Source organism: Stegodyphus dumicola, chromosome 2, assembly GCF_044657685.1.
Source record: "Stegodyphus dumicola isolate Sdum_Otavi_A_Nest chromosome 2, ASM4465768v1".
Lineage (NCBI taxonomy): Eukaryota > Metazoa > Arthropoda > Arachnida > Araneae > Eresidae > Stegodyphus > Stegodyphus dumicola.
This window is the reverse complement of record NC_140769.1, coordinates 82,009,415-82,033,218: the sequence shown is the minus strand read 5'-3', so window position 1 is coordinate 82,033,218 and position 23,804 is coordinate 82,009,415. Positions and strand designations below refer to the sequence as shown.

The following is a 23,804-nucleotide window of genomic DNA, read 5'->3' as shown; positions in this document are numbered from 1 at the left end:
TCTGTATTAAACGGCATCACATCAATATTTGTACAATTAGAAAGGCTTCTTTTTAACACAAATGAGGTTTTTTTTATCTTTTACCGTATTTTTATTTCAATAAAAGTTATACAGTAAAGAAATAAAAGTTATAATCTTCTGGAAAAGAAATACAAAATTCATTGCATTTCGCCCAAAAGCAACAGCAATTTTTTTATTTGTCTCAACACGCAGCTCAGATTAAATCCGAAATGGAAATGAAAACAAAGAAAATGAATTTCATGATTTTATTTCTGTTTCAAATAAAATAAAAACCACAAAATTCATTTTTATTCACGTAAATCTAAAGCCTTAAGCACGTATTTATGTTTTCACTTACAACACTCAAATTAAATAAAGAATTTTTATTTTATTTGTGCGAAAATTAACGCATAACCTATTTATTTTTATTAAGAAATAAATTAAGATATATTTATTGGCTTAGAAATGGCTCTACTTTATTTTATATCTATAATTTATATTCGTACAGTAAAGTTTCGGTGGAATATATCAGCAGCAGTAGACCTTTATGTTGCCCATAACTGCTTTTAAATTTTAAAGTTAAAGTTTGCTGGCTATTGCAGATCAACTTACATGTATTAACAATTCAACAAAAGAATTTTAAAGAAAAGCTCTTTTTTAAAAAAATAGGTACTCTGTTGTACAAAGTACTATTTTTCATATTGTCTTTGCCCAAAAATGATTAAAAACGTGTAAGTAAGTTAATTTTGCTTGATAGGAAAAGCAAGCAATCCGGATGATTAACATTCTACAGTATTTTCAATCAATGCATATATTTTAGTTAACCTCTGCTGCCCCAATTTTATTTTCCAGAAAATTCGGTATGTTGGCAAAAACTGCTACGTGGTATCTTTAAAACTTGTGTGTTATAGTAAGATATATATTTATCTTAAAGATATGCGTCTTGAAAATATAATAGAGCTTATATCTATTACAACGAAAGATTAAGCGGTTATTCTCAGATTAGCCGACTTATTTTTTTTAAATCTGAACGCTTTAGTGATTGTTACAGCCACCACGGGCTCTAAGTGGCTAACTATTGATAGCAGCTATTGATCTTAGAGAATTCGAGAAATTGTTTTCAGTTGAGGATTGAATTGATTAAAAGAAGTTGAACGCCTTTCTTCTAAACCATTGCGAAATATCTTTGAGTGGCTTTATCTTATAAAGCTCTGAACACTATTGCGGATAGCGTTACACTCAAGAGGAAGAATCTGTAAGTTTTAGATAAATTAATTTGCTCTTATTGTGAGATTAAGAATATATTTAAAATAGTGGTAATGAAAGAATTGCGTATAGTTTTTACTGAACAAAATTTTCAAGTTGAAAATAGATTTTTTATATGTAATAATAAATTTTGTAAATAAATTCTCCTTCAAGAAAATTGAAACTGAAATAATTCTTAAACATGCCTTTAATAAATATAACAGAGGATCAGTTATACATACTTGTGTTGCTACAGTTTTAAAAATGGATAAAGAAGAAAGCTGCAAATCATCCGTTATGAGGTAAGTTTTTTAATTTAACGGCTAGTTTAAAAGAAAGAACAGCTTTTTATGATATTTAGAAATTACCCAAAACAGTTACGGCTATATAAATATTATTTGCTTTTATGTTAAGTCATATTTTTTTGTTAAGGATAAGTCGCTGCATGTGATATAATATACCAAATATATTACTGAATTTTAACTCAAATACACGCAATTCTTATCATTGCATTTTGCATGATTTTATTTTATTCTAGTTTTTATTATTTAAATGTCTATATCAAACTACGCAGAGAAAGATTTTATAATTAATATATTAGGCTATTTTTTTAATTATTTCTTTTATTAATTGTAATGTTGCGCGCTTCCAACCTGCACGCAACAATAGTGGTGACTGCTGAGAACTGGAAAGTAGACAAAGTCTTGAGAAGGGTTTAAGTCCCTTTTTATTCAACTTTCGAAATTACAAATGCATGCTCTCGACGCTCACAAACTACGCCGACCCGGCGGTAAAATAAAAATAAGAAACTGAAAAGAGATAATAACAAGTGACTAACTACGAGGCTCTCTAAACGTAACTAACCTCACCGCGTTCTAAAATACCGCTGATAATTCAGCAAACTTCTGAATATTTACGTTGAAAGATTAACAAACTGCCGAGGCAAGCACACAGGCCGAAACGCGTGATTCTTCAATTTCTGACTAGCCACCTCCACGCTCGTGAAGCAAGAAAAGCACACTTTCGAACTCGTTTCCCTTCTATTTAACTCAGCTTACTTCCGCTGACAATTTGAATCCTTGCGCGTTCTACTAAAATTTACATACTCTGGCATTGGCAATTCCAGGGGAAAGTAAGGCTTGACAGGACAGATAGTTTAAACTTGAAATAAATGTTAGTTAAAATAAATATAAACCCTACATTTGCCGCTGCCAGAATTTGGTAAACTTGGAAGCAGGTCCTAGAAACGACCTGTTGAAAAGTTTCCACAATTCTGAACTAAATTTTAAGAGCCTCGTTTACATAAAAAAAAATCTGTTATCTCACAAAAGGTAGAATAAATTTCTGTAGATACTTATTTAATTCTCTCTTCTTACAGCAACCTTTCCTGGACTTCAGCAATCAATCTGTTCTCTTCCTTCCAGCATCTGGAAGGAATAAGTATCAGTATCTTTCTAAATACATTATAATTTACACTTTCTTGACACTGAATACGTTTTTGTTTTTGAACGATTTATTTTCCTTAGTTACTGCTTAATTCACATTCATTCAAGTATTCAAACATGAATTTAACTTTACCCTGGCTCTCCACCATGTGTGGTGTCAAACGGGAATATTCGTGTTTTAGTATTACAACACTTCCCCTAACCACAATGATTTGTTAGAATTCAACGACCAAATAGACACACCTTACTCGACATTCTACAACTCGATGAGCTACTTTAACATTCTTAAAATTCAAGTGTAGGTGGAGAACCCTACAAAACACATTCATTCTAACTTCCCCCTCATTCATCTTTAGACATGCAGGCTTTCGCTCAAAAGCATGATTTTATCTACAGTTTAATACTTAAATTTGAATTCATTGCTTTTGAGCATTTACTTTTAGCATCTAAAATTTTATGCTTCTAGACTAAATTCTACTTTTACATAACTTTCAAGTATTTACGTATATTTACAAAATTCTAATACATATGATTTTTACAATTTACCATAAAATGAATAAGAGAAAAATAAATATTTACTTTACTCATTCTTCGCCAAGCTGGCGGCACTGAAACTAAAGTTCTTATTAATACAAAAATACGAAGTTATTTTTATCTTTGGCCAAATTTTGGTTGGTCTTTCGACCAACAGAAACTGCTTGTTCTTAGATTTTATACTTAAAGAAAATAATACTTTTGCCTTAGCTAAGTAAAGTAAAACAAAACTATGTCTCAACCGAGACAAATTGACTTCCGTCAAAACATAGAACTTCGTATTTACGCATAACATTTCGGAACAAAAGAAAAAAAAATTTTATAGAAGATTTTAACTTATCTTTGAGTTTTCGATGATTGGAACTCCGACATTCTCTTCTGGCAGAAATGCTCCCACGTTATAGGTTTCATCGACGTCAGTCTTCTCCTTAGTGTCCTCCGAGTGTCGTCCATGTTGATATTTCTTTTTCGCCCTCTGCATGCTGGCCTCTTGGAGTGGTAGTCGTCGGGTTGCTGTCTTTTCCGTTTTTCCCCTGGACGGCTGGTCTTAGCCTCCTCCGGTCTTGAATCCTGCTTGAATTTCTTCCGTTGGTGGTTGTCTTTTCTTTCCTCCTGCTGTCTTTTCGTTCTCGGGAACGGCGGCCTTGTTTGCACCTGACTCTCTGGCCCTGGAAGCGTTCTTCTCGATGTAGAATTTCTACTGCGATACGTTGTAAGTAGTGTTTTCCTCTTTACCAAGGTTTCTTTACGCGGCGGCTTTGCTTTCTTGTATTTCTTAAATGCTGGAGTCTGAAAGTTTTCATTTCTTCTTTTCGGTACCGTCGCATGGGTTGTAGAAGGGCTAGGTTTCTCTTCAGTTCTCTGCTTTTTGGGTGGTGGAACGGGTGACGTTACTTCTGGACCTTCTATTTCTTTTACGCTTGAGTCCTGCAAGAAACTTTTAAGGATTTCAAAATCATTTTGATTATAATATTTTTTCACCTGGTCGGGACTTGCTTTACAGATTTCCCTACGACTCCCTTGATTTCCTGAATTACATAGGGGCCTTCAAATTTTGGAGCTAACTTTGCAGTAAAATTGTCTGGGGCACTTGATAAAGAAAATTTCCGCTTCAACACTTTATCCCCAACTTTAAAATCTGCTTCACGGCGTTTTCTATCATAATATAACTTTTGTCTATTTCGAATTATTTTTACAATGTTTTTATTAACTCTTTCTACTATGTTTGCCTGTGGTCTATACGGAACCATTTTGATATGGCGTATGCCAAGTCCAGTGCATATGTTTTCAAATATTTGACTAACGAATTGTTTACCGTTATCGCTAATGACTTTTATCGGTGCTCCGTATTTTAAAATGTATCTGTGTAAGAATGCATCTGGGACTGTTTTGGCTGACGCGCGTTTAAGTGGAACAATTTCTGTCCATTTTGAAAAATGATCTACAATTACTAAATGAAAACGATTTTTCTTTAACTCACTCTGGGGAAAAGGACCAAGAAGATCTATGCCTAAAATTCCATTCGTAAATGTAGCGCGAATGCTATTTAAGTACCCGGCCTGGCTGTAATTAATATCATTTATTAACTGACATTGATTGCAGGACCTGACATACGCAGTTACTATTTTGTATAATTGCGGGAAATATACCGCCTCGCGTACCCTTTTTAAAGTCTTTCTGACCCCTCAATGACCCGCTGTTTTCGCGTCGTGTAATTCCTTAAAAATGCTTAATCGAAGCGAGGCTGGGATGACTGGTTTGTACTCGAGATTTTCGTTTGTTGTTTTCGTATAAAATAATAAATTATCTATTATTTCATAGTTTTCTGCTCTATTTCTTATCGCATCGATATCTGTGTGCTCAAAGCTTTCGGTGTCTTTCAAATATGCATAGATACTTCCAAATTCAGGATCAGCTTTCAATTCAGCAATAATTGTATCTCTAGAATCTAAAATTTTTGAAGTCAACACAGCGCATTTAAGTTCATTGCCTTCATCGTCCAGTTTTATACGAGAAAGTGCGTCAGCTACATTGTTTTCCTTACCCGGTTTATATTTGATTATGAGATTATATTCTTGGAGTTTTAAAACCCATCTTATTAACCTGGGCGTTAGGTTTTTCCCCGAGTAAAGTCTACCAACCGCCGCATGATCCGAAAAGACTGTTACTGGCGCTTTGCCGAAATAAACTCGAAATTTGTGTACAGCCATTAATACGGCTAATGTTTCTCTCTCTGTAGCTGTATAATTCCTTTGTGTATGATTCAACGTTTTACTAAAAAATGCCAAAGGATGGTCATTTTGCATAAGAACCGCACCCACAGCATAGTCCGACGCATCTGCTGCAATTTCCAGGTTTTCGTCCCCCTCCGGGAATTTCAAAACAGGGGCATTGATAAGCGCTTCTTTTAACCTTCCGAATGCGGTATTTGCTTCTGCTGTCCACGTGAATTTACTTTTCTTTCTTTTAATTACTAACAAGGTGTAACAGCTTTAAATAGTATTAAAATCTTGTAGTTTAAATAATTTAAATAGATGAACATTAAGTTATTTGTGAATGGCAATATTCGAAACCAGACTCGAGTGCCACGTGCGACTCTCGCACGAAGAATGTAAATTATTTTTAAATGTTAGAATATGTTTTCTCTTCTTGTTTGTATGTCGCCATTTTTTTGAGTGTTAAATAAAAGTTATTGCTGTGTTCCATCATTGGAATTGCTTCATTTCGTCAAAGAAGTATCACAGTCATAATTATTTTGGAGGCACCGACCAAGATCGAATAATCGTGCGTATTTTTATTTTATTAGTTCATCACTGAACATAATATTAGTGATACCAGATTATTACTTCCTGTTCATATAGAATTGCTTTATTTTATTAGTTCATCACTGAACGCAATATTAGCGATACCAGATTATTATTTCCTGTTAATATTAAATTGTCTTATTTTATTACCGTATTTGATATTATATTTAATATTCATTTTAGTTGTGCAGACGGTAGACATATATATATATTGCTCTATGTTATTATTCTTATTTTAATCACAATTAATGTGGTAGAGAGAATGAACTTCATATAATTTAAATATTTCATTTTTGAGGTATACGTACTTAACAAAGTGCATTTAATTTCGTGATTCCTGACTGCATTAATTAATTAAAGTAATTGAATTGAGCTATTTTGAGGAAATATAAAGAAAACAGTGTTCGTTAATTTTAAACATAGAAACAATGTCTTACTTAGGAAGAACTCGTAAGGAAGATTTGCAAAATCTCGCGGCTGAACTGGGAGTTCATGTGACTGCAGATTTGAAAATAGTCGATTTAAAACAGAAAATTGTTGAAAGTAGAGATTATGATGAAGTATTCGTCAAAGGAGTCTTAGACACAATAATAGAAGAACGGAAAGTGAGGGAGGAAAGGGAAGAACGGAAAGAGAGGGAGGAAAGAGAAGAACGGAAAGAGAGGGAGGAAAGGGAAAGAGAAGAACGGAAAGAGAGGGAGGAAAGGGAAAGAGAAGAACGGAAAGAGAGGGAGGAAAGGGAAAGAGAAGAACGTAGGAGACAGGAAGAAGCGGAAGAGCGGAGAAGGAAAGAACAGTATGAATTAGAGAGATTAAGACTTGAAGCAGAGACAAAGTCTCAAAATACCGGACAGATCCGGCCGAAAACGGAGCTGCGTCACCTTATGCAGAAATTCGATGACAAGAAAGGAGATATCAGTCTATATTTGCTATTGTTTGAAAGGCAAGCAGAATGGGCTAAAATTGATAAAGAAGAATTTGTATCTCATTTACTAGGACTACTTCCTTACGAAGTAACCCAGTTAATAGCTAGAGAACCCTCCGATAAAGCTAAAGACTATGAACACGTAAAGAATTTATTGTTAAGACGGTTTAAACTAAGCCCGGAAAAGTTTAGGCAGAAACTTATGAAACATCAAAAGAGTACCGAATCCACATGGGTGGATTTCAATTATGAAATAGAAAATTATTGCAAGGAATGGGTGACTGGTCTAGGAGTTAAGACTTTTGATCAGTTGCTAGATTTGATGGTGATTGACCAACTTAAGCGTCGAGTTCCTCCTGAAATTCGAGATCATTTTCTTGATGAGTGGGTAGAGATGATTTCATCTAAAAAATTAGCTGAAAAACTTGATGCCTATGAAAACGTTTGCGGAAACTTTAAAAAAAAGCCTGTAGTGGATAGGCAGAAAGAAAGATACAATGCACTAACTCAAGGTAAATTGAGTTCAGATAATAAAAATAAAACTGAAAACAAAATGTCATCAGGATTTAATACGCAAAGCTTGTTTCATAGACCTAGAAGTCCACGTCCAGATGATAAATATGAAAAACGAAAGACGCCACAATGCTATCAGTGTGGGTCCTATCAACATTTAAGGCCCCAATGTCCAAAACTTAAGAATAGTACTGAATCTCCTGCTAATCTTAACAGAATTAGTGCAAAACCAGAGGATAAATTTCTATTACCTTATACTAGTATGGGTTACGTAAATGGTCATAAAATTCCTATATTAAGGGATTCAGGTGCTAGTATTGATATAGTTTGTCGCAAATACATCACACCGGAAATGCTGACAGGTGAAAATGTGTGGGTGCAACAGCCATTAGACTTGAATCCAACCTGTTTACCATTGGCTGAGATCGAACTAAATTGCGATCTTGGGCGAGTAATAACTAAGGCTGCCATTATTAGAAATGAACTCGACAAAGGAAGGTATTTATTAGGCAATCGAACTTTTACACTGTTGAATAAACAAAGAAAGGAGCCTGATAGTTGTCCTCACCAGGTTAATGCTGTCTCTACTAGAGCTCAAAGGAAAAGAGAAATAGCTGAAGAGAAGCTCTTGGAACCGATGAAGGAAGAAAATAAAGCATCCAGATATGTTTTTGAAGAAGAAGATAATTTACCGGAACTAAATACGGAAGATGAAGCTCTCATGAAACTGGTAAAAATTGACTCAGAAGAAATTGCACAACTTCAGCTTGCTGATAAGGAACTGTCTAAAATCATCCAAGAAGTTAAAGAAGGTACATGCAAAAATGAGAACTATAGTCTGACAGGAAAAGAACTTTTAGTTAAAAAAACGACGGATAAAATGGGCTTTGAAAGACAGCTTGTCGTTATACCTGAAAAACTCAAGCCGTCAATTATAAAGATGTGCCACGAAGGAACTTCTGGTCATTTGGGTGTCAAAAAGACCAAAGACAGACTTGCTAGATATTTTTACTGGACGAGGTGTTACAAAGAAACTGAAGATTTTGTAAGAACCTGTGATGCTTGTCAGCGCGCTGGAAAAGGAAATGACAAAAAGAAGGCTCCAATGACATTAGTACCAGTAATTTCCGAAATATTCACTAAAATAAATGTCGATGCCGTTGGTCCGCTACCTATTTCAAAGACTGGAAAAAAATATATTATTACAGCTCTGTGTATGTCGTCCAAATATCCAGATGCTGTAGCGGTGACAGACATTTCTTCGTCATCTGTGATTGATGCTTTCTTACAGATTTTCAGTCGTATGGGTTTCCCAAAAGTGTTCCAAACAGATCAGGGGACCTCTTTCGTCAGTGCTTTGACAGAGGAATTTTTGGAGCGTTTCGGCATTAAACATGTAAGAAGCTCTGTGTATCATCCGCAGAGTAATCCCGTTGAGCGATTCCATAGAACGCTAAAAAGGGTGTTAAGAGTCGTATGTATAGGAGCGACTTCGGATTGGGAGAATTATCTACCATCAGTTCTTTTTGCTCTCAGAACAGTCACACACGAAAGCACTGGTTTTACACCAGCAGAATTAGTTCATGGCAAAAACCTACGAACGCCAGTCACTTTACTTTATGAGCAGTGGCTAGAACCGATTGAAGAAAGTAATAATGTTGTCAGTTACGTTTTCAAACTTATTAATCGAATGAAGAAATGCCAGGAACTTGCCGTGGAAAACATGAAAGAAGCTCAACAACGGAGGAAAACATGGTACGATCGAAACGCAGTGAAAAGAGAATTTGCTAGAGGAGATTTAGTTCTTGTTTTATCAACGAATCGTCAAAATAAACTAGAAGTACAGTGGAAAGGACCTGGAAAAATAGAGCAGAAAATTTCAGAAACCAATTATATTGTAAGTTTCGAGGAACAAAATGAGCCAAATCAAGTATATCACATTAACATGCTTAAACCATATTACAAAAGACCAGAAATGATTAATATGATAACTGAAGTGGAAGGAGACTTAGAAATGGACATTCCTCGTTTACCTTCCAATCCAAGTATATTAAATTTCTCGGACATCATAGAAGAGAATGAACTCGAGAAAAGGTTGAAATCCGAGCAAATAGAAGATTTACGAAAGATTTTATGGAAATATTCTGGTTGTTTTTCAAATAATCCTGGACTAACAAACTTAGTTTGTCACGATATTGAGCTATTAAATAACGAACCAATACAAATAAAGCCATACAGACTGTCACCCCGACAGACTGAAATTCTCAAAAGGGAAATACAGAAAATGCTCGATCTTAAAATTATAGAGCCGGGAGAATCGGACTATACATCTCCCATGATTTTGATAGAATCTTCATCAAAGGATCCTCGGCCTTGTATTGATTATCGTAAACTCAATGCTGTTACTAAAACTGAATACTATCCTTTGCCTAATATTGAAGAACGTATCGAAACTGTAGCAAAAGCAAAATATATTACCCTATTAGATTTATCTAGAGGCTACTGGCAAATTCCGTTAACAGAAAGAGCCCAAAGATATGCAACATTTGTAACTAGTTTTGGAAGTTTCAGGCCTCTACGTTTACCCTTTGGATTAAAAAATGCCCCATATTTTTTTAGCAAAGTTATGACTAAAGTCCTGGCTGCATGCGAAGGTTTCGCTGTACCATACCTGGATGACATTGCCATTTACTCAAAAAACTGGGAAGAGCACCTTAAAAACTTAACTTCTGTTCTAGAGAGAATACAGAAAGCAAATTTACGACTAAAACCATCAAAATGTAAATTTGCACAAGATCAAGTGAGATACCTAGGCCATGTTGTGGGACAAGGACAACGAACCCCGGATGAAGTAAAGATCCTGGCTGTAAAGGAGTATCCTACACCTAAAACCAAAACAGAAGTACGTGCTTTCTTAGGACTGGTAGGGTATTATCGCCAGTACATACCGAGATTTTCGGAAATTGCTTCACCCCTCACGGACGCTTTGAAGGGGGTAACAAAAAAAGGAAATATACAATGGTCTGAAATATGTGACAGAGCTTTTAAAAATTTAAAAGAGTTGCTATGCAAGAAACCAATTCTGTATGCTCCCGATTTTGATAAAAGGTTTATTATATAAACCGATGCCTCAGACAATGGCATGGGTATAGTACTATGCCAATTAGATGATGAACAACGTGAACATCCTATCTTGTATATAAGCAAAAAATTTACTAAGTTTGAAAAGAATTATTGTACTACTGAAAAGGAGTGCGCTGCTATCATCTACGCTATCAAGAAACTGCATTTTTATCTGGATGGTCAGCAAGAATTCTTGATTCAAACTGATCATAATCCTTTGGTCTGGCTACAATCCAACGCCAAATGTAACTCTAGATTGATGCGCTGGGTACTCTCATTACAACCTTATAATTTTAAGGTCATTCATCGCAAAGGATCTTTGCACAAGAACGTAGATGTTCTGAGTAGAATTAAGTAATGTAACTCTTAGTGTATGTAACCACGTTTAGAATTAATTTTATTGTTTAATGTATGCTCAACTAATGTATTTGAACGTTCTCCATTTCTTTCTTTTTAAATGTAGTGTAAAAGTATTGTTTAAAACTTAAAATTTTTTGGCCTGAAATTTAGAAATTTATAAGAGAAATAACCTTTGCTCTTTAAGCAAATGAGCAAGCCGAGCTTATTAAACTGTCAAATTTTACAGAACTTTTCCCTTCGGAAAAAGTCTCTCCGTTGGGGGAGAGGTTGTAACAGCTTTAAATAGTATTAAAATCTTGTAGTTTAAATAATTTAAATAGATGAACATTAAGTTATTTGTGAATGGCAATATTCGAAACCAGACTCGAGTGCCACGTGCGACTCTCGCACGAAGAATGTAAATTATTTTTAAATGTTAGAATATGTTTTCTCTTCTTGTTTGTATGTCGCCATTTTTTTGAGTGTTAAATAAAAGTTATTGCTGTGTTCCATCATTGGAATTGCTTCATTTCGTCAAAGAAGTATCACAAAGGGTTCAACAATATTAGCAAAATCTTTTATGAATGACCGATAATAAGAACATAACCCAAGGAAAGAAGAAAGTTTCTTGGCGGTGTTGGGAGGTGGGAAATTCTTGATTGCTTTTATTTTTGAATCTTATGTTTCTATACCCTTTTGCTAAATTTTATAACCCAGATATTTAAGTTCTTTAGTTGCGAACTTGCATTTTGAGGCGTTAATTGTAAGACCGGCCTCTTTTAATAATTTAAACACTTCTTCTAGGTCTTTAATATGTTGTTCCAACGTACTACTCGTTATAATTATATCATCTAGATAGATTAAAGTCGATTTTCCTAGGACAGGGTTTAGAACAATGTCCATAGCTCTCTGGAATGTTGATGGGGCCCCACACAACCCAAAGGGCATGCATAAAAATGCATAAGTGCCCGATTTTGTTATAAACGCGGTTTTATGTATGTCTTCGGGTCTCATAGCTATTTGATAATAGCCAGACTTTAAGTCCAAAGTAGTCATGTATCTTGTAGGTTTAATCTTTCTAATAATTTCCTCTATAACCGGCAAAGGGTAAACTGGGAATTTAGTAACACTATTCAGTTTTCTGTAATCGATAGCAAACCTCCAAGCCCTCGTTCTCGAAGGAGGAAACTCGTTCTTTTTCCTACATAGTACAACTGGACTCGCGTACTCACTATTTATGGGCGTTATTATTTTGTTCTTTAACATTTCCTGAATATGTTCTTCTACGATTAGCTCTTTCTGTTTATCATAGCGATAAGGTTTAGGCCTACAGGGTTTGTCGGCAGTTAATTGTATCTCATGCGTAACTATTTGACAGCTACCAGGCCGTTCTGAAAACAAGTTTGAAAAAGTACTCACCACTTTCTGGATGGCTTGACTTTCATGGTCATTCAAATGGCTAAGGTCAACTTGCGGTTGTTCCACTGGTTCCACTACCCTCCGGTCCATCTCCAGCACGAGAGAACTTTCCTGGAAATTCAGTTTGGCCTTCGTGGCTTTTAAAAATTCCATACCTAAAATAAGTGGAGTTTGCAAGTTTTTTACTACAAAAATTAATACTTTAAGGCTTTCGTTTTGAACCTGTATTTTTAAAGATAGTTTTCCAATACAATGACAAGTTTGTCCTTGCGCTGCTATGATTTCTGTGTTTTTATTTTTAAATAATCGAAACCTATTAAAGTTCTTGAAAAAAATGTCACTCATAAAATTACCTTCTGCTCCTGTATCGATGAGGACTTCTACTGGTACATCGCCAACCAAGACTGTTTTAATTGGTAACTGTGAGTTCTTTACGATGACCCCGTATTTAAGTATCTTCTTGAGGGTTTTTTCAAAACTTTCGGGGTCTGGACCCTCGCTTTCACAGGCCCCTCTACTCGTTTAAAGCTTTCCTTTCAACTTCTGCCTTCTGGGTACGCGGACGGTTGTTTTCAAATTTCCTTTTTGGGCCTTGACCTTCGAGCTTCGATGAGTTAACTTGATAGCTCTTTTCCCCATAAGAGCGGTTTGCATTTCTGGTCTGCTCACTTGAAGATTGCCTTCGGATACTTTGAGAATACGATGCCCCTCTAGCTTTTTCTGCTGTTCTGCGATTTTGGAACTTGACTGCCAATTCGAAGAGCTCCTGCAATGTGCTTGGGTTTCTAATTTCGAAGTAGTCTTGAACAGCAGGTAACAATCTTGGTAAGATTATTTCAATAATCTCCGCGTCGGGTTTCTTCCCATACAGCATATCCGTCAGCTTAATTTTTCGCAGAATAAAGTCCGTCAACTCTTCTATATCCCGTTGATAAAAACTGTATAGTTCGGCTTCTAGCCTTGCTCGATCTTTCACTATGGGGAAGGCCTTTAATAACGATTTTTTGAAATTTTCAAATGTATATGTCTGGCTTCCGAATTCCCCTAATAAAAATTTGCCTATATTGTTCCACCATAGCGCGGCCTGTCCTCTTAGTGCAGATGTGGTCATGGCAACCTTTTGTCTTTCAGGCGCAGGGTAGAGCTGGAAGTGATTTTCTAGGTCTTCTAGAAATATCGCCACCGAATTTTTTTCCCTCGAAATTGGCGTTTGGCTTAATTGACGCTCTCAGCGTCTGGACCAGGTATCCAAATCCTTCCAATTGGCTTGCCATTTCTTGTTGTTGTCCAGCAACTTCCATCCAATTTTCGGCCATTTCAGTTCGACAAGAGTTCGGGCGCCAATGTAATGTTGCGCGCTTCCAACCTGCACGCAACAATAGTGGTGACTGCTGAGAACTAGAAAGTAGACAAAGTCTTGAGAAGGGTTTAAGTCCCTTTTTATTCAACTTTAGAAATTACAAATGCGTGCTCTTGACGCTCACAAACTACGCCGACCCGGCGGTAAAATAAAAATAAGAAACTGAAAAGAGATAATAACAAGTGACTAACTACGAGGCTCTCTAAACGTAACTAACCTCACCGCGTTCTAAAATACCGCTGATAATTCAGCAAACTTCTGAATATTTACGTTGAAAGATTAACAAACTGCCGAGGCAAGCACACAGGCCGAAACGAGTGGTTCTTCAATTTCTGACTAGCCACCTCCACGCTCGTGAAGCAAGAAAAGCACACTTTCGAACTCGTTTCCCTTCTATTTAACTCAGCTTACTTCCGCTGACAATTTGAATCCTTGCGCGTTCTACTAAAATTTACATACTCTGGCATTGGCAATTCGAGGGGAAAGTAAGGCTTGACAGGAAAGATAGTTTAAACTTAAAATAAATATAAACCCTACATAATAATCAACAGGAACCACTGGTCTTTAAACTGTTTCCCGAAGACATCTGCCATTTCAGGCAACTTATTTAGGGGTTTCACAGGCATTTCTAAAATGAAAATTCGAAGGAATTTTTAAATATCATCGAAACCGCAAAAATAAAAGTTTAATAAATTAAGTAATATCTTTGCTTGTGTTGTTAATGTCACTTCAAATATTATGAAGTAGATTTGTTTTTATAAGAAACGTTAAAGTGAAAACAATCTGATGCGGACACCACATTACTTCCTTGTACGCCTGTACGCCTATTAAATTATACATATTTTTGCTGCAATTCCTCGAATTATTCTAATTTAATTAATTAATCCTTCAAGCCAAGTTGAAAATGGCATCAGAAATTGCAAATTTTGAAATTAAATATACTGGTTAAACTTTGGTCGTATGGAAATCAAACATCTTGCATTTTTTATTTTTTCATAACGAGTATAAAACTTTACAAAATATAAATATAGGATCCTAGAGATCGCATTAAAATTTAGATTCCATTATTTGTCGAAAATTAATTTGTTTTTCAATTTGACATTACCAAAACATGAATATTTTCGTTAGGCCGATTTCGTTGAAAAAAAAAAAGAAAGAAAGAAAGAAAGGTGCACAACTAGATGTTATAGCAACGTCAAAAACAAAATTTCAGCGATCTGCGATTAACTGCTTTTAAGTTATGCGAGATACATAGGTACATACATACGTATGTACGTACACACTATAAGGTATTTTCTCCCTCCTTTCCGCATGCCTTCCTGCTGTAACTGTAAGAATACCCGACTCGTATTCTTGAGGTATTTTTCATGTCTCCTGCTTCAAAAAAAAAAAAAAAAAAAAAAAAAAGCTAATGGCACTACAAGTGGCTCCTGAACTAAAAGGTGGTGGACGATAATTCGTCGCCACCAGGATTTGGTCATTCTGTCCCCTAATCCCCAGTCGCCGTTTAAAAGAGGGATACATAAGGTATTTTTCCCTTCTTTCTGCATGACTTCGTGGTGTAATTGGAAGCATAATCGACGCGTATTTGAGAGGTCCAGGGCTCGAGTCCTGGCGAGCGCAATGGACATTGTTTACGTCTCCAGCCTCAAAATAACCTAATGACTCTACAGCCCATTACGAAGAAAATCCCTTATGAATCAATTTTACAGTCCGTTTTGGAAAAAGGAGTTCTTTATTCTATTTGTGCGTACACACGTCTAGCGGAAAGAAAATTGTCCAAATGGGTTCGAGAGCGGTCGAAATGTATATTTTTGTTGAAATATGATATCCAGAATTTTTCGCGCTTACAATACTTTTCGTCACTTTTCCCATTAAATGCACACCATACTTTTCTGTGTACGATAAGGTTTCAAGAAATCAATTGCAGTTTTATAAATTTCCTAAATCGACGAAGTCCGAAGGCCATAGTTCGAAGTATACCTTTCAGTTGAATTAATTCGTATAACCATGCTATAATTCTAAATTCGTTTTAATGTTTCCGAACTTGGTATCAGATGTTCGATTTTTATATTGATATTTGTGATATAACAGTTGGATAAATTTAATAAAATATTAACTATTTTAAGCTACTTGTGAAATACTAATTCAGAAGTCAAACAGCAAAAATCAGCATTATATTTTCAAATTTTCACAGGGCTAGTTTCGATGGTTTTACCGAACCACCATCCTCAGCTGCAAAAGCTCAAATGGCTTTTTGAGCTTTTGCAGCTTTGAAATATAATTTGAAAATGTAAAGCTGATTTTTGTTGTTTCCATTTGAGATTTTGCAGCTGAGGATAGTAGTTCGGTAAAACCATCGAAACTAGTCCTGTGAAAATTTGAAAATATAACGCTGATTTTTGTTGTTTGACTTCTGAATTAGTATTTGTTCGGCGTGTTATTGTGTCTTAATTACTTATGAAATATTAAAAACAAATGTCAAATAGTATTAGGTTTTCTTAGCTATTTTTTTTTAATATAGCTAATTTTGAAATATCTAACTAACATTTACCTTCCATAAATTATACAACTTTTTATTTTGTATTTACATTTTATTTTTTATTTTATTTTATTTATTTATTTATTTATTTATTTTTTACATTTACTCTGAAATGAACTTTTATTGTTTTCTCCATTCAGATATTCTTTCTATGTTTAATATTTTTGGAAGAAAAGAAAATCATATTGCAAAAGCTAAAGATTAAATTCAAAAGCAATTTTTACTCATTTATTAAAAAAATGTTTTTTATGTTAGTACATAAATTGGCATAATAAAACATATTAATTGCTTAATGCCAGTGCTTCGTTTACAGCAAATGCTATAAAAACACGTTTTATGCACTAAGTCGTAATTTACTTATTAGCAATTTCCAATGCTAGCAAATGTTGTACGTACGAAAAGTTCTAATTATGTTTTTTAAATAGTCCCTTAAGAGAAAATTAAATTTATTTCTCATCAAATTATTCAAATTTTACTTGCCTTCCTTTATCTTAAATTCTTATTCTTCATTTCAAAACTGAAAAATTTATTTGAATATTTGAAGTTTATTGTTAAAAAACTGTTACAGAGATATGAAGCATTAAAGTTTTAGAAAATAAATATGCTAGAATATCATTTTAACATCAAGATTTCTAGGCTTGCTTTTTAATTATTTATTTATTTGTTATTTTTTGCTTAGTATGTTTTTTGCTTCACTTCACGAATTTCGTGTTCTGGCAAAATACATAATTCTGCCACTTGAGGGAAATATGTATATCAAGCCTTGGCTAACTAAGGACTTAGTTTTAATTTGAAATTCTATCATTTTGAGTTACGCTATAAATGCTGGTTGGTTTGTAAGCACTAGAAAAGACTTGAAATTATCTTGAGCACTAGAAATTATCTTGAGCTAAGGGTCTTTTACATCTTCTTAAGTTCTGTTTCATCTTAGACACAACGAGTCGCTTATACGTCTTTTTAAGGATTTGCCCAAGTTACACTGAGTTGGAGGCAAAACCCCTATAAATTTCATGGGTTCTTTTGCTCCTATCTTTATTTTTTCACAGTAAATTCTTTGAAAAGTAACTTTTGGATCGCAGATTTTTATTTTTGCTTTTGTTTAATACGATTTTTGAGAGGTTATAAAGCAGCTAGTCGAAACAGATTTATTGGAAAATTTGAGATTAATAAAAGTCTGTTGTAAAAATATATTAATTACAATACAGTTTTGAACAAAGCTAGTTTTGCAGTGTAACACCACATCTAATCCGTAACGCACAGTCACGGATTTCGTGCAAAGTTTTTATTACTCGCATTACGAGTTGTAACTGTCTAGAAGAGTGGTTCCCAATCTGTGATAGGCGTACCCCTGGGAGTATCAAAGTGGATTAGTCGAAGTACGAGAAAAAATTTAAATTAATAGACGAAAATTGCTTAAGCTTCTGCTTCCGGTGTTATTGCCACAGCCAACTCTATAATGGCCTTGAAGCGCAAAAGTCACGTGATCAAGATGGTCGATGCATTTTTGTGGTAGTGTGTGGTTGTGAACTCGTGGTCGTGGATTTTTTGGATGTATATTTTGCTATTAAGTGATTTTAAATCACTTATGTTAAGGTAAATAATATTTTTATCTATACTTCGTTTTATACTTTTTTAATTTTTAGATTTATTTGGGAAAATTTGTAGCTGTTCTCAATCCTATTCAAGTATTTCGTTTTAACATAACATCGAATACATTAGTTTGGACGTTTCGCGTAGTGTTGTTTTGAATATTTGTTTGGAATAGTAAATTAGGAATTCCTTGTTTTGATTATTTCTTTCTAATAGTATATTTGACATTCTGTTCCAATAAAAGAAACTTTATCACCACAAACTTTTCAGTCATTAATAACAATTACAGATGCATTCAATTGATTCCATGTTTGTTTCAAAAGTATGAAGCTGAATACATATTGTTAGGAAAATTTCAATGCTCCTGAATCACGTTTTGAAATGTATCGGCAAATGTCAGGTTCAGATTATTAAATAAATGACCTACAATTATTAGAAAATGAGAAGAAGCTTCGTTTTAAAAACAATATTACAATTTCAATCAAATATGAATGTCCCTTTTACCAGATTATGATAAGGATTCTATCTTTACTTTTGCGAATATTAATTGATTATTCAAATTTACTAATTAATGATTTTTTTATAGAAAATGTTTCTTCTGATATTTTAGCAGTGCTAGTTTATGTTTCAGGTTATGATGCCATGAAAAATTAAGGGTGATAAAATGCAATATTTGACAGGACTGGTTGCAAAGTATTCATTCAGTAGATACAGCAGATGATATTTTTGGTTTTCTTAAAGAATTAGATAAGGGGGAAATTAAAAATTTTCCATCTGAAGTTACTCTATTAAAATCTTCAATTGTATATTTCTTGTTTGGTGAAATTCTTAAAATCATGGAAAATACATTTCTTATGCCAGGAAAGCAAATGGATATTTTATATAAGTTATCTTGGATACGGTTAGTACACCATACAGTTACTTTAATTTAACAGATTCTTGCACTTGTGAAATGACTTTACAAACTCGGTTAGAAAATATGTTTGATAATTTGTAAAATAATGTTAAATAATTATACAAAATATAAAAATGACAAAATCAATATAAAATGTTCATATAAAAATGTTAAAAAATTTAATTAATTTCAGTTAATAACTCAATTGTTTATTTTGATTTATGCTTTGTTTCTGCATAGATTATGTATAATATGTAGCATGTATGTATATGGTACAGCTTCAAGTTTTATGAATTTATTTTTAATAGTGGAATAGACCTGTAATTTGGAGAAATCACTTTAAAAAAACCAAGCCTAATCACTTACCTCTTGGATGGTTTGGAAAAAGTGATTTTGATTGGAATTTGATTTAAATTGGAACTAGTACAAATAGATGGCTGTCCTTTTTTATGAATGCAATTAGCATTTAGTTCTTTGATATTATCTTGAAGATTTATTTATAGTACAACATGCATGTAAGTTCATCTTTATATTCAAATTTTCTAGCATTTAAGGAATTTTAATTCATTTTCCTGTTTTGATAAAATTGAGATATGCAGGTTTTATTAGTGAATGGAGTGAAGAGAGATGACTATGGGTATTTGTCTTCTAAAAATTTATATAACTGATGCGATGGTAGCGGCATGGAGTTTTACAAAATAATTCTTCCCTTAATATTTATTTTACTAGTATGAAAATCTAAAATTTACATTCATAAATCTATTGAATTTCCCCCCCCCTGTGTGGATTTTATATTATTTTGACAATAAATTTGATTCAGATTACGTAGATGGATTTCATTTTTATCAAAATTTCATAAATGAAGTTCGCATGTGGTGATTCTCAATGATATTTTTAGTTCATAAACGAAGTACAAATTGTTTTAAAAATTATTGAAGATATACATTTTTACCGCCTTTAAAAGTATTGCAGTATAAAAAATTTAATGTAAATCATACGACCTACTCGCGTTTATTAATTTATATTTATTTTAAGACTTAAAACAAACTATTATTTCGGTAAACTTTAACTCCGGGATTATGGTAAAGAGAAAGAGATCGACTATTTCGATCACGTGACCTTCCGAAACTGATTTCGCTTCAAGGCCCATGATGCTGTCAGCTGTGGTTATTGCGGGTTTTCGTGGCATAACTGCATTTACTTGCTGGCACTAGTTCCGACGTAGTTTTAAGAAACAGGGATTATCTGAGCCCTGTAACTTGGTTCTACTGCTTGTGCATATTTTCAAATTGTTAGTTTAGTTCTGTGATTTCAGTTACCTCCCAAGAAGAGGCGTAGTGTGTTAGCGTAGAGTTGACGCATTGTAAATTTTAAAGAGTGTAATAAAGGGTACTTTTAACCCTTCTTCTGTGCAGTTACTATTCCAGTTCTCACTTAGAAGTTAGACAAGTGAGGCCTACAGTGCTATAATGAATACCGATAAATAAATGGTCAAGAAATTGTAATTTTTTATTGAATGGTAGGAAAATTAATTGTGACGAATGCTAGTGTAACTGTCATTATTCAAAATCTGTACGAAAGCAATGCAGTTAGCTGTAACTAGATTCTCCGATACCATTTATATATATTGCTCGATTTCTTACTCATCATATGTATCCACTCTCTCTCCTTCTTGGTCTTAGCGAGTCGCATAAAACGACTGGCAACCAATAATACTTTTAACACTGAGTAAATCATCAAATGAGTTATGCCATATTCTTTCTTACAATTATATTACTGACAAATTCCTCTGAATAGAGTTTGTTTTATATTAGTTGTTGTTACTTTGGAGTAGTTATATATAAAATTTGTTTAAATAAAATGTATTAAGCGAATAAATAGTAGATTTTCGCACAGGATTAAAATTACTATTCATAATAGCTCTGCTTCGCCGTGTGCACTAAGTATTTCCAAAAAACCAGCTGAACTGGAATGAAGTTATTATTCTGATAAGTGATTGGTTGATTAGCAGCAAGAGGATTCTAAACAATCTTTCGTCTTAGAAGAAAATAAAATATTCTTATGAATGTGTAATTTGAAATTTTATTCGTAAGAGACCAGTACAAGACAGCCACAGTCCTCTTTGTGTAATACGTGCGGAAGTTATTTTAAATGAGAGTAAGAAACCTTCATTGTTGTTGCTTCATTTAGAAACCAGAAATCCCAGTTTTAAATAAAAATTAATAAATATTTTCCCAATCTGTCTAAAAATCTTATCTATTATCAGTTAACATAGGTGATGAAAATGTGACTGAAACCACATTTTCATCATCTGTATTAAATGTTCCCACAGAGTAAGCTATCCTATCGTTAAAAAAGGCCGAAGAAACGTACAAAAATTGCTGTAACTTTGTTGTTGTTTGATGCACTTTGGAGAAAAATATATTCGAAAAATTAACAGTAATCTGTTCTCAAATTGTACAATTTCTTGGAGAAAAAAAGGACATGCCTGATGACTTTTGAATGGATAGTAATTAAGAATAAAAAAAAATCAGTATCTTAATTTTTCTTTTAAATTTAGTGTGAAGTTTCATAGTAATTCGCTCATAGGGTTCTTATTTTTAAACTAACCAATTATTATCTTTTTTATCTTTACTTTAAATTCTTCTTTCTGTGTTCCTCACGAGAATGCAAATTAGCTTGTTAAGTATTTAAGCTCAGATTTTTGGACCTTGAGAGAGTGTTTCTAGTCCGAAGGAGCGACACCTGGACACCAGCTGTAGGATGGCTGGGAAGCTGTGTAATGCCATGCTTGGTCAAGAAGTCCAATGATAGCAAAAGTGGTGTGGTTCGGCGCATTGTCCTGGTCCAGCAATTGCTGAATGGACCCGAGCGACTCGTTTTCTGAGTCTTTCAAGTGCAACTACAGCCTAGATGTCGCTCTTCAGACTTTTTCCTCTTCCCCCGACTGAAAAGGGTCATGAAAGGACGGCACCGGAAGTTATTTCAAATGAGAGTAAGAAACCTTCGTTGTTGTTGCCTCTTTTAGAAACCAGAAATCCCAGTTTTAAATAAAAATTAATAAATATTTTCCCAATCTGTCTAAAAATCTTATCTATTATCAATTAACATAGGTGATGAAAATGTGACTGAAACCACATTTTCATCATCTGTATTAAATGTTCCCACAGAGTAAGCTATCCTATCGTTAAAAAAGACCGAAAAAACGTACAAAAATTGCTGAAACTTTGTTGTTGTTTGATGCACTTTGGAGAAAAATATATTCGAAAAATTAACAGTAACAGTTTGATGCACTTTGGAGAAAAATATATTCGAAAAATTAACAGTAATCTGTTCTCAAATTGTACAATTTCTTGGAGAAAAAAGGACATGCCTGATGACTTTTGAATGGATAGTAATTAAGAAAAAAAAATCAGTATCTTAATTTTTCTTTTAAATTTAGTAAGTGTGAAGTTACATAGTAATTCGCTCATAGGGTTCTTATTTTTAAACTAACCAATTATTATCTTTTTTATCTTTACTTTAAATTCTTCTTTCTGTGTTCCTCACGAGAATGCAAATTAGCTTGTTAAGTATTTAAGCTCAGATTTTTGGACCTTGAGAGAGTGTTTCTGGTCCGAAGGAGCGACACCTGGACACCAGCTGTAGGATGGCTGAGGAAGCTGTGTAATGCCATGCTTGGTCAAGAAGTCCAATGATAGCAAAAGTGGCGTGGTTCGGCGCATTGTCCTGGTCCAGCAATTGCTGAATGGACCCGAGCGACTCGTTTTCTGAGTCTTTCAAGTGCAAGTACAGCCTAGATGTCGCTCTTCAGACTTTTTCCTCTTCCCCCGACTGAAAAGGGTCATGAAAGGACGGCACCACGGCTCGGTCCAGGCCATTCAAGGGGCCGTAACAAAGGAGCTGAAGAGCATTCCAGTTTCAGCGTTCCAAAGACCCTTCAGTGATTGGCAGAGCCATTAGAAACGCTGTGTTAATGCAGAAGGGGCACGTTTTGGAAACTATAAAGTCGATATGTCAAAATTCTGAATAAATGTTTATCAAAATGTTCACAACAGTAAACGGTTTCGTACAATTCGATATTGATAGTTTACCCTTGCGGCATAAATTCTTAGTGGATCATCTCGTTGCTGCCAAAAAACGCAATCACAAGTGTCTTGATTCTGGGTTCTGTAGGCGACTCCTTTTTGGGGCTCAGAGAATTGAATTAATTTTACTACCCACTCCTGCGAGTTAACGCAACTGTGGGAAACCTGTTTTCTCCCCCTCTGTCGGGGGGAGACTTCCTCCGTATCAGGCGGGAGGAAGAGGTTGAGCGGACCGGTCGTTATTGGCTCGTAAGTGGTTTGGTATCCACGTGAACACTTGGTTTTTGCCCCTCCGTATCAGGCGGGAGGGTGCTGCAACCCGTTTGTGCAGTTGATGAAATGGCCCTTTTAGGTACTTAGTCATTTTTGGGTGCCGTGTCGTAGATGCCTTGCGGCTGAACATCGTATCGTGGAGGGCCTTTCGGCGAAATCTCCAAAGCTCACCACCATAGTGCGTGTCAGTGACTGGAAGATTTGTCGGGAGTAATGATCTCGCCAACAAATTGTTTTATTTGAGGATCGCAATCAAGATCCTCTTAATTTTACTTTATATTTTATTAAAACTATTATCAAAATACAAAAGAATACAATAGAAATACAAAATTATATATATATACATATGTACAGTGCTAATGAGAATACATGAGTCGTAGATTATTATGAGGGTATCATGCTGCCATGATAGCCTTTACATACTCTGAGTTATTGTCTACTATGATTTTAATCATCTTTTGGATTCCTTTGAGTCCTGCCGGATATTTTGCTAGATGTTCTAAGTCCAGTGATGAGAAGGAACTTAGAAAAATTTCTTGCCTTTGCTTGTCAAGCATCGGACAGCTCGTGAAGTAGTGTGCTGCATTTGCAAGGATTGCGCTTGTGCCGCAGGCACACTTAACTTGTTTCTTAAAGAACCTGTTTATGTAGCTCGGAAACTTGCCGTGGTTCGTTAGTGCTTGGACTTCATAAAAGTTTGTTTTTATTC

At 34.5% G+C, this 23,804-nt stretch overlaps 1 protein-coding gene across 5 annotated transcripts in view; it reads left to right on the top strand.

Moving 5' to 3' along the window:
- Positions 1–1,087: 1,087 nt before the first annotated feature.
- LOC118191006 (uncharacterized) overlaps positions 1,088–23,804 on the top strand; it is a 38,569-nt gene continuing 15,852 nt past the window's right edge. The window contains exon 1 of one of the 5 annotated variants that reach the window (XM_035361799.2): positions 1,088–1,255. Coding sequence is in view for 1 of the 5 variants with exons in the window: in XM_085810821.1 (XP_085666947.1) it covers positions 21,648–21,729 (82 nt within the window). In the remaining 4 variants the exon portion in view is untranslated. The other 4 variants (XM_035361798.1, XM_085810822.1, XM_035361800.2 and 1 more) reach the window with 4 other exon arrangements.